This window comes from Sycon ciliatum, chromosome 3, assembly GCF_964019385.1.
Source record: "Sycon ciliatum chromosome 3, ocSycCili1.1, whole genome shotgun sequence".
In the NCBI taxonomy this organism is placed as follows: Eukaryota; Metazoa; Porifera; class Calcarea; order Leucosolenida; family Sycettidae; genus Sycon; species Sycon ciliatum.
The window spans coordinates 34,007,935-34,020,351 of NC_088645.1; the positions used below are offsets into that span (position 1 = coordinate 34,007,935).

The 12,417-nt window shown below is 47.1% G+C and overlaps 1 protein-coding gene across 1 annotated transcript; it reads left to right on the forward strand.

Moving 5' to 3' along the window:
* Nucleotides 1-907: 907 nt before the first annotated feature.
* LOC135812036 (transmembrane matrix receptor MUP-4-like) lies at nucleotides 908-12,147 on the forward strand. The gene is made up of 6 exons (XM_065325348.1): nucleotides 908-1,889; nucleotides 5,176-5,337; nucleotides 6,101-6,259; nucleotides 7,380-7,499; nucleotides 9,809-9,949; nucleotides 11,093-12,147. Exons 1-6 carry the CDS (start codon nucleotides 1,790-1,792, stop codon nucleotides 11,095-11,097), a joined length of 687 nt encoding a protein of 228 aa, XP_065181420.1. The 5' UTR covers nucleotides 908-1,789; the 3' UTR covers nucleotides 11,098-12,147.
* Nucleotides 12,148-12,417: the final 270 nt, after the last annotated feature.

Consider the following 12,417-nt stretch of genomic DNA (forward strand, 5'->3'; position numbering starts at 1 on the left):
ATGTAGAACATTTTTGGGATAGCAGATGGTTTGGCCCCGTCGTCCGCCGCCAGACTTTGAAAAATGTATCTTTTTCCAGCATGGATGGTCCACCTCGCCCCGGAATGACAGGCCCACCAATGCCAAAGGTGAGCGGCGCAAAGGAGTCATCCCGACACAAGCAAGCCACAAGCCCCGTTCCCAGGAACCCCGATCGTCATTCACCACTCACGCCAGGCCAGGATCAGGAGATGACAATCTTACCAGTAAGACCTTTTTAAAATCTTACTTCTAGGTCTAAGGAGTACCTAGCAACACATCTGATATAAGCCAAATCGGCCCAAAACTCCTAAAAAGCGCGCCCATCACTCCCGCGCCCCGCGACATCCACCCCCTCGAACGTCCATGAGAAAAACAGCACTAAAATTAAGAAGAGTATTCTCGAGTTGCTCTTAGCCGTGCGTAGTTAGACAAAGCACAGTGCCTGGAGGCAGAGGGGATTACCCTTTCAAGCCAGCGCGGTCGCGTTTTGTCAGGCCTACAAAGACCTGTGTGGTCAAACCCATTATTTCCATGTCAGCGCTCTTGGGCAATCAGGCATTACATTTGCGTTCGATTTTGAAGTAGCGAAGTTCATTACCGAGTGGACCATTCACGAACCGACCAAGGCACACTGAACACATGTCTTTACAACAAACTCTCTGAAAAGATGGGCAGGAAACAACTTCTCCTGCCAAGCGTGCAGACACGTCCTGAGCGTACACTTGACGTTTGTCACTTAGATCAGGCGTGATAGAGCTGGCAGTCGTGTGTGATTCTGGCTGCAGAGCTCGGCACCTGTGCATACTGCAGCTGCTACATATTACGCGCACGTCGTAGCTCTTTGTTCCACTCCATTCCTGTTGTTGTTCCTCTCTCGCTTCTTCAAACGCCGGTTCTGCCCCGCAGCGAGTGGAATGCGTTCGCGTCGCGTCGTGCTGATGATGAACGGGCATGATAAAGTCAACGTCGAATCGCTGTCGCCGCTGTGTTCCTTCCCTGTCGCGGCGCAGCGAACGGTCACCCGTCACCGTGTCAGTCTCCCCATATCCAGTGGCAAAGCGGTGGTCGATAGTTATGTCCACGGGTTAGGTATAAGGGCTGGGCGTAAAGTCACGCAAACTCGCTTGTGTCTCTTATCAAGTTATCTACCACTGGCCCTCAGACGGAGAGAGATACTGCGATGCTATGTGCAGTGCTGAACTTGAAGCAACGCGTTACTTGCGCTTCGCAGCCCCATGCTGCTCACCAACTCAGCACTAGCTCAGCAAAGTGGAATCCGCACTACACGGGTATCCTGGGTGCGATGTAGACTGTAGCATAGGTACCATTATTATTGTGTCGATATTTCCCCCTCTGCGCATGCTAGCAAGGCATTGTGGGATCAAAGTTCACCGAGGTCTGTGCACGCGCGCAGGTACTGCCAGCGACACACTCTTCTGCATCTGGCGCAGCGTGTCTTGGTAACTGTTCTCTCTGTTCAACAAGGCAGCTTACAAACAAAGGACGAAGATTTCAAGTGTTTTCTCTTTCCTTACCCTCTGCATGCTGTCCTGTGCATTGACTATGTCATCGTGAAGACTTGACTTGAGCTCGATAGCTGATGATGGTTTAGTGCCTCGCGCCGAAGAGGCCGCTGTTCACACATACACTTCTCTTTTGTTATTAGCTTCACGGCTGATTTGTTGCGAGCGATCAAACGGTAGCTGAAAACCTGTGCCCGCACGGCCAAAGTTTCCGGCGCTGAAGATCGGGTGTGTGGAGGGATCCGATGTGGCACTGGAGAGCGGTCCCGTTCGGGATAGCGCTATGGCTTTCCTGGGTGCTGAGTTGTTTTGGGCAGCTCACGAGAATGCCACCTTGTCCCAGCTGTAAGTCGAAACCTGTTTTTTTTGCTGCCTTTGGTGACACCTAGAAACGTTAACCCTTCAGTGATGTTCATGGAGTTCATTCGTATTGTACCCTGGCCTGGCTAACCTGTGTCCCTGTGATGCAAACCATCTACACATTATTATTATTATTATTATTATTATTACGCATTGACGTGCTGTGAACACGAGTGTGGCCTCGTCTGTATGCGTTTGGAAAGACCACCGCGTACCGCCACAGTTCAGTATAATTGTATTTCACCATCGAAAAAAAGTCCCAGGTTGCATCGTGCGTGAGCGACGGAGGAGGGCATGCACTCAACGAGCACACGAGTCGCCAGCCGCCCTGTTCATAACAACAAGGCGACGAGGATCGGTAGGCGGCGTATCCGGCGCCGGGGTGTCTTCATTGCCACGTGATCTTATCCTGCTGGACTCCTTTTGACACAGCGTCCGCGGCCAGCCAGCACGCCCTAGGCAACTTCAGTTGACCACTGTGTACAATGGTGTTCCGCATTCTTAAAATCTCCCAGTCTGACAACCCCAATTGTGCACACCCACACTACCCCTTATCTGGGCAATCATGAATATGTCAACATTTATGGAGCCAACCCCAAGTCCAAGGCATTTTTTTGCTTTAGGAAATACGGCTGGAAAAGTGTGCGCACCATTGACCGAAGTGGATTGTGTTGGATAAGGATATGGGCTTAACACTGATCCGTCTCTCCCCTGTAGAATGCTTGCATCAGTATTTGAGTTCGTCATCAGGATGCTCCTCATTGCTGAAGTTATTGCTGCTAGTTTGGGAGATGCACCAGTCGGACTTGTTCCTCTTGGGGAGGTTCTCTATGCTGGAACAGGCTGTTCCTTTCGCTCCGGGGGAGCAGTACGAGTGCATGAATGTGATACATTGGCAGTGCAAAGCTGGTCTGGCAAATTTTTATGGATAAGTAGAGGAAGGACGAAATGTTCCGAGTTATAACCAACTGTCCACCAATGTAACCAGATTAGGCCTTTCCCAAATCAGCCATTTATTTTGGCCAATTCGGCTTTTCGATCGGCTGAAAAAATCACCATAAAATTGGAATAATCCGCCTGTTCGCATCAAATTTCATACATGTTCTACAAGTACAAGTACAAGTAGATGCACCAGGAAGTTGTAGGTTTACGACTCCCTTGATAACATGTCCAGTCCACTACAATCAGTGACGGTCGTAGCTAGGTCGGACGGTGCGTTGGCCCCGTTGAACTTTTGCTACTACAGTACAACGCCCTCTACAAAAACATTCCCCTGTTATTTTGCACAGAACCATTATACATTATGTGAGCATAATGCGGCATAATATGATAACTTTTAGCATAAAAATGGCATAATTCTGCAATTTTTTCAGCAATGCGAAAAGCATAATTTCACGAAAATATTAGCATAATCTGTCAAGGCCTATTTTCGGTCAATGTTTTGGCCGGATAATGCCCACGGGCCGAGACGCAGGCGCGCACGAGCGGTCATGCCCAGTTGCCTACGACCCTGCAAAACATGTACAATGGATATTCCGCGATTTCTTGGTAAAATCTCAGAAATCGGCCAAAAGATCGGCGATTTTTCTGAAAAGGCTACTTTTCGGCGAATTTTTCGGCCGGCCGATTTGGGAATGGCCTAAACCAGATCATATACGGTCTGCAAGTGCTCGTAACATTTTGTCCTTCCTGTATTTATCCATGATTACGTTGGCTGAACATCCCAGTTCAACTTGGAAAGTTGGCACTAGTCCACTAGCCCAGTACTCGATCCAATGCTGTTTGTGATCAGTGCAATTTTAAAAGCTAAAAGACTCTAGCACTATGGCTTTTCAAAGTACCTTCTTGGCCTTTGCAATTATCTTGTCATCTCTGGTTGTGAAGGTTGTCTGCGAACCACTTGAGGTATTCCAGTAGGCCTATTACCCAGTGAGGTATTTGTAGTACTTGGAGCAATTTGGGGCAGTTGAAACTGTCATCTGGGCATTGTCTCCAATTGTTCATGAATCTACACAAAGGCACACAATGAAAACCTTGGCCAAATTCCATTGTGACTCAGATTTCATGGCCCAGCCAATCATCAGAAAACCTGAGCCCTAAATCTAGTGAGTTAGTTTGATGGCTCTACTCCTGCTGAGACACTCATGTTGGAGCACCAGCTACTGGGGTGTATTGCAGCAGGACATGGTGAGCCCGCTCTGCTGGCTATAGTTAGAGGAAATGCATGAGCGGTGACAAGATTTCACTAAGATGCCAGCCGATCACTGAAAGCAGCGCAGGTGGTCCATTGTTTCTGCTTTCCATTATGCTTTCTGTGGGTTACATTGAATTTTTGGGAATAGAATTTGCATCAGCGGTCCGACGGATTCCCCATTATGCAAGGAAATCGGGCTATGCGGAAATGTCTCTATTTCCAACAGCGTTTGTGAAAGAATACACCTAATATGCCCATAATATGCTCTATAATGTTGAGGATCACGAAACGGTGTCCCGGCAGCAGTTGAAGAAAAAGACATTAATATTCAATCGAAACACACAAAGGAGGTTTGCAGAGTATGTCGCGATTTGTGGCAAGTTGCCTGATGGGTCGTCTGATGCTTGATGATTGTATTTTAGCAAGAAACACTGGGAGTGGCGACAAAATCAACTCGGAGTAGAGACACACTTTATGAACCTCCTTTGGGCCTTTTGTGTATAGCAGTGCTCCATATGATTGTGCTGATCCCTCTTGGCCGGCTAAAGTGAACCTCCTTCAATTATGGTCCATCAATAATTTGGCCCGGCAGCCATCACTAGGGTTGATGGTGATATTCGTGGTTCAATTACATTCCAATTTTCTTGGAATGCAAAAGTGATTGTCGAATTAAAAAGGGTTTTAAAGGATTGGGAGAACTTCATATTCCAAAGGATCAGTTGGCGAAGTGAACTGCCTGAAAAGAGAAAAAAATTCCAACCCCACCTGCACTCGAGCCCGGCACCTTGCTTGTCATGAGGAGTGGAAAACCTGTCAGCGCCTTCTGGATTCAGCCTGGTCCCATAGCTCATATGGTTAGAGCATTGCTCATGACGAGATCCCGGGTTCGAGTCCTGGTGCGGTTGGCATTTTTTTCTCTTTTCAGGCAGTTCACTTTCCCGTTTGATCCCTTGATGTTTACTTCAGTCCATTGGCTGCAGTGGACTGTACACACTTTAATCATATTCTGAACAAGCCTAGCACGGGCAAAGATAGTGGAAATACCAGACTGTGTATCCGTGTATTTATCTTATTCAGCCATGCCAGTGGGTACTGATGCCTGCACGTGCCAACAGCCGGTGGAAACCGTCGGAACCCTCTGCTTCGGGATCGAGAGCGAATGCGAAGGGGTACCTGGCACCAACGACAGGTTCTTCTGCAATTGCCCACTGCAGTTCCCAGGCGCACAATGTGAAGCAAGTAAGCGATTCTTTGTTGTCATGTGTACGCTCCTACTGAATAAGGAGGAAGTTCACCCTAAAATGAGAACTTCACAACCTGTGGCGAAAAATGTACTGATTTCAAGGATGTAAGTCCCAGGCTGATTATATGTCATGCGTGTAGCCTAAGTTAATAGATGACGTCATGTATACAGTTTTAGCAATAATGTGATGTCATGTATACAGTGTGAGTGATTATGCGACAATTCTGAACTATAGCCAATAATCCTCGAATCACATGCTTAAATTAAACAACGATCCATCAATTGGAGTCATTCCAACAAGACCAAACAATGCAAGCTGTGTGTTGTGGAAAGTTATCGATCCTCGGCGGTGAGAGCAAGACCTTCCTCAACTGGCATGCTGGGCTCATCCAGAAAATGTTGGCATTAGGATAGGTTTACCTTTCCAATGGCTCAACTGTCGTGTCACCTAGAAGTCGTGGACAGTTTGGGCATGGGAAGGAGATAATGCCACACTGGCTTCATGATTCTGTCTCTCCTCCTCTTCCTCCTCCTACTCGCCTTTCTCTCTCTCACTCTCTTTCTCTGTATGTTTCAGGACTTGAAAAATTATTTATGTTCTCAATATGCCCCGCGCTTGAAACTTACCATTCAAGGGAAAACAGTCTACTGTCTCCCGTGTCCCTGTATACTGCTCTGCATTATGTGGAGTCATGCGTTATTTGCAGCTGTCCCAACTGCATGACCATGGTTGTGTTCGCTCTTTATCTGCTTCCTCAGATCTACAGGTGTGTAGCACGGTGGCCGACTGTAACCAGGCGAGCAGAACTGGCTTTGTGTGTGCAGCGTCAGCACTGACCGGAGACAGGCGCTGCACGTGCGCGCCTGGTTTTCGAATCGAGCGCCGCCAGCCCTCGGGCCGAAACGTGTGTCTGCGAGGTGAGGCTTTGATGTTAGAAAGGATGACATGTCGCACAGCGTGCAGCTAGACTTGGAAGGGCACTGTACACCAGTTGCATACTAATTGTACTACAATGTGTACAGAGTAGGCAAGCCATGAGCTCAGCAGGAGCACAAGTCACAGGTAACCGTACACATTTGGACTTTGTAGGCAACTACAGTCAAACCTGGTTTAAGCGACCACCCCACGGTGCAAGCTTAATCGGTCGTTAAAGCCAGGTGGTCTTTAGAACCAGGTCCCACAGTCTCCGTGTAGAACTGTCCGTGCCTGGAAAAGCGGTCGTTAAGAGCAGGTGGTCGGTAAACCCAGAGGTCGCTTACACCGGGTTTTACTGTGCTGTATAGGAGGAAATTTTAGGACGTGTACTATTTTCGTACGATTTCGTACAAGGCCTCTTTTGTACTAAAAAAATAACTCCGTACTGAAATTTGTTCATGTGAAATTATGTACACGACACATGCGTGCGAACACATGCATTTAGCATGCAGCACTGTGCGAAAATATGATCCGTACGAAATTTCGAAATTCGGCTTTGTCCGAAAGTATTCCCGTCCGGTAATGACTGGCTAGACAGTACTCTGCGATGCCCTCCCAAGTCTAGTTACACGTTTTTGGCGTATCGTCTACGTCCTAGTGAGCATTGCAATGACTGTGTTACGTTTACTCTGAACCTGGCTTACGACTTGTACTGAAGAATTATTGTTGATGTTTTCTTCCAGAAATTTGGCTGCGATTTTTGAGCGAAGATCATTTTGCACCTAGAAATGTTTGAGATCGGAGTAAAACAGTCAACTTTGCTGATAACGACTGCGGATATAACGACAATTCACGAATAACGACTGAATTTCATGCCCAGAGCAAAGTCCCATCCAACTGTAATACAATCTATATAATGAGGTTTCGGGTATAACGACACTTCGCGAATAAGGACACTTTCCTGATGTTGTTATACGCGAAGTTGACTGTATACTATTTTATAGTTCTACACTTCGTGCTGGCTTACTTATTTGTGTGTATATGTCATGCATGTGTGTATGTATGTGTACGTGTTTGTGTACGCACGGCGATTCGCTAATCATGAATTCGCTGCGTTCGCAGACGAATGTGCTGATCCAGCTCTGAATAATTGCAACATCAATGCAAGCTGTAAGGACACGGACAACGGCTTTCTGTGCGAGTGCAACGCCGGGTTTCGAGGAGACGGAGTGCAGTGTGTGCGTAAGTGAGATCTGTGCTCCTACATGTACCGTAAAAGCCCGCCAGAGCGCCCCTACCTCTGCCACCCTTCAAGTAGGTCCAGGTGGGGAGGGGTGGATGGGCTTACTGCATTCAGTATACAGTCGACCTACCCTATAACGATAACCTCTATAACGATATTACCCTTATAACGATATTTTTTCTGCCAAACCAAATCACTCAATTGACTTGTGCATACAATGCCTTACCTCTATAACAATATTGCTATAACGATATTACCCCTGTAACGATATAAAATGGGCTGACCAATCGACATTTTCCATTTTATAACAATATCTAGCAGGGATTATGTAGAGCCCACTAACCATAATGTCTGCACCAGAGCCAGGTCAGCCAGGTCAGCGAACCGGTTGGGTGTTATACTTGGTCCTGCTTGGAAAAAGAACACCGGGTGGTCACTTGCGATCCGGTTGGGACTCGATCGTGGAGCCCTCTGAGACTCCCGGACATCGCGATATGGATGTACAGTAGCCGCACTTGAATGTACCCGGGACTGACCCGGTTGCAAGAGTTGTGCCAGGTACACGTGTACCCGGTTGGTTTGAAATCCTAGGGCAGACACTGTATACATGCACACACGGCGTCAACTGAGAATTTTTGATGAGTGAAAAATGCCTACGCTCCTGAAACCAGATGATATGCTAGTACGTGGGAGCAGCGAGATGAAACACGAGTGTCTAGTTTGTGGCATAGGCAGGTGTTTTATGGAGCTCAGTTATATGATTATATGGTGCACTATAGCAGCAGACACAGGTGCATCCAAACTGCATATGTGTTGGATGCAACTAACTTGAAATGAACAAAGAGTCAAAGACTAATGCAGGCCTTGAAGCAAGTATGCGGTGAAACACACTTCATGTGACAATTATGCAGAGGGCATGCGGAGCAGATGGCTAAAAACGGCCCACTGATGTGCAATGTTCTGGTCTAGATTGTGCAGTCTAAAACGTGTAGCAGGAATAGCACACACATATTGTGGATATGCTGTGAGCCGAGTTCGAATCCCATTCAAAAATCCTAAAATAAATCCACTGTATGGTGTGTAGAGCTTGGTCATTTCCCCCTAGAACAGCCCGTTAATATCCTGCAAAAACAGCTGCGGATGTTGAACGGTCTCTGCTGGGATGACCACTACAGCATAGCTCAGTGATCAGAGCATGCCTAGTCTATAGTGAAGGCCTCTTGGTCGAGCACTGATTGTGACAGTCAATTTCAGCATTTCCTCCCTTTCAACACCCTCAACCAATGGACAAAAAACTCCATAGGCCTTGAATAGTACTATGCATGCACACACACATGCACACACACACACACATGCACACACACATGCACACACACATGCACACACACACATGCACACACATGCACACACACACATGCACACACACACATGCACACACACATGGATGCAATGAATGGGATTGTTTTGCCTTTAACCACTTGCTGGTGAGCTGATCTACTCACCTGACACCGCTTTAGGAGCTGCATCTGCGCCTTTATCCTTGAAGGGTAGTGGCGTTCCTACCGATGCGGAAAACTTGGCCTCTAACCGAGTCTGACTTGAACAGCGATAATTTTTTGATGAATGCACACACACTGACAGCAGGCATTGGTACTGGTAGAGACATCTGACTAAAAGTCACGCACTCTTTGCTGTTCACCAGCAAGTAGGGAAAAAGAGAAGGTAGGCGAAAAACGAAACGATATGGAACTACTGGTGCGACCGCATGATGCTTATGTGGAGCACCTTGGCAGGTACGTAGCTCGTATATATTCAGCGTAGTCCGGTAACCGCACCTGCAAATAGCTGGCATGGGCACTACACAGTGAAAATACAGTAAAACCTGTCAAGGCGACCACTCGGATAAGGCGACCACCTGTCCCAGAAGACCACTACAGCCAGCACCAAGGGATGCTATTTCCAGTTAAATGACCCTGGATAAGGAGACCACCTGGTTCCAGAGACCACATTTTGAAAGTTCCTTGAGCAGTCGTCTTAGACAGGTTTCACTGTAGGTAAAACTGTTTAGTATGAGGTACATGGTCACCACACCACAGATAAGCTCTGGTACAGGGTCGCCACACCACAGATGTGCGAGCTATGCCCCTGCTTGGCCTAATCTAAAACTACACTTTCATGACGCTGTGCATTTGATTCAAAGTTATGAACATTGGTTCGTAAAATTGTGATTGAACACCCGCCAATTTCTCCCCCCCCCCCCCCCCCACACACACACATACTCACCTACGCTTTTCAATGATGTTTGCAGGACAACAGGAGAATGATTTGACAGAAGGAGCTGAGGGAGATGCCGGAGAAGACGGAGAAGAAGAGCAAGACAATGAAGACGAGTGGGAAGGACAGATGAGTCATAGGCCAGAGCAAAGCATGTCCAGTTCGGAGAGCAACGGTAAGCTACTCATGATGTGCTGCTTAGCCAGTTACAGAGAGATGAAGATAGCTAGAGAAAGAAAGAGAGACAGGAAGACAGGCCGACAGACCAACAAAATAGGTCGACAGACACAGGGGCGTGCTTGGCCCCCCAACTAGGGGGGTGCACGGGAGCCGAGGGGAGCCCCCCCCCAGGCAATTTTCTGCAATTTGTTTGCAACCTTTCTTGAATTTTAGAGCATATTTGCATACATTACAATTGCAATTACCCAGATTGAAAATTTTTGGGGGGTGCACGTGCCCCCGTGCCCATCGCCGAGCACGCGCCTGAGACAGACAGGCAGTAAAACAGACAGGCTGACAGACATGCTGACAGACAGACAAACAGCAAACAGACAGACAGACAGACAGACAACAGACAGACAGACAGACAGACAGACAGACAGACAGACAAAGAGACAGACAAACAGAGAGAACGAGAGACGGAGAGACAGACTGGGAAGCAGATAGCCAGGGAGTCAGAGGCAGAACGGGTAGAGTTGGACAGAATCTGTAGCATAGCAGGAGTGTAAGTTGAATGGCATATGGAGGTAGAAGGCTAAAGGATTACGAGATCATTGAGAGGGAGAAAACATGTTGCAAATAAAAGAGTAGATGTATGGATGAAGGCTAAAAATGCACGCATTTGGAGCAGTTTTCGCTACTCCGCTGGTTTCCAGCGCTGGAGAAATGGCATCGTGGTCATCATGTGCGACCCGAGTCTCTTCCTCTTGCGGAGAACTTTCCGGGAAGCCTAAGTTTGTGAAGATTGAGTGAGTAGAACTGAAGTTAACGTACAAAGAACATAAAAATATGCAGAATTTTGAAAATTCCAGTCGGCCCTTGAAGGGTTAAACCGTAGGGCAGCGGTTAAAGCATTGCTGGCATATAGGGAATGTTAGAGTCCATGTGGCAACAGTCAATTTTTGTCTTCAGCCTGTTCTCTTTTTTCAGACGTGTGAAAACGAGGATTTTAACTTTAAAAGTGCACTAACAGTTAGTCGCCAGTGAAATCAAGCTATGGTTTGCACAGCTACAGGGAAGCAACTACTTCTGCCTAAGTTCAATGTTGCTGCTGTTGTTTCTTCTCTCTTTGTTCTTGTGTCGCATATCTGTCTTGTAGACTGAAGAGTGAACCAAGCCAGGAGTGAGCTGTCTGCAATCACAATGTCATCAGAAATATGTGGACAGGTTCCGCAGCCCTGGAAAGGACTGTGCTTTCTCACCATGACAAGACTGTGGTGCGCGCTGTAAATCACTCTGTACACAGGGGTCATGTCATCGCTACTACACTGGCTGATCTCCATAGTGGTGGAGGCACGCACCTGCACAGCAAGCCATAATACTAGCACTGTACACACTGCTCCTTTACACGGACACCTCCTCCAAACCGGTGTCCAATGGTGTACGGGATGATATGCTCTGGTGCTAACTGTCTGAAAGAAAGGAGATGATTGTATCCTCACACTTCACTCCGGCCAATGCCCCCCCCCCCCCTCTCTCACTGTCCCCTGCTACTGTCCCCACTACTGGACTTGGCTCCTGTGTACAGCATTCTGTAGTTGTGGATTGCCCCATTGTCACCCTATAGCAGTTCTAGTACATCGTCACTGTTGCCAACTCATTAATCTTTATTTCCATAATTGCAAAGAGCGTAATTTACAGTCTGCATTATGCCCACTCTTGACACCACTATTTCCCACTGATATTTATAATGTTTACACATTCATACATTATGCACGTAAATCTTGCGTTGAAAACTAATCTGTATCACACGTTCAACAACTGATGGCCACTGGTTATAAGAAAAATATGGCCCTATCTCAACCATCCAGTATACGCACAGGACAACTGCAGTCCTGTCCTGCATGCATGGTCAAATAGAAGCAAACCATCGCAAATTTATCTCCACAAGCACTTTCTACGACTATTAATTTTCATGCAGTGGGTGAATACTCCACTAGTCTTGCAGCTTCAGCTCTCTATACCCGTATAATTATAGTCTAGAGGATATGCAACTGATTTCATGGAGGTCAGTCAGCGGAATCCGATTATCGCGCATAGCAGCTTAGTATACCGCGGAACCGCTCGTGTGGGCTATGTACAAAAGGCACATGTATGCTGATGATGTAATGGCAGAACCCCTATTTTAAAATAATAATAAATACTTATTATTGATTATTGTCAACTGACGAGTAATGGTCAGAACAGTGGTAAAAGAACTAGAAATTAAAAAATATATATAATACTGTAGTTCGCACGTCCAGCATTGGCCATTGTCCGTGGTTCAAGAAGTACTTAGTTGCCCTGTACCACTCCAGTCCAGGCCACCCACTTTCGCCGCATAACGACGGCTACGTAGCTGATCTACTGCCGGCAGGTGGCCATTCGGTTTTGTTATGACGTTCTTGCTTGATGGTATTGGTCTAGGTGAAGCGCCGGCATACC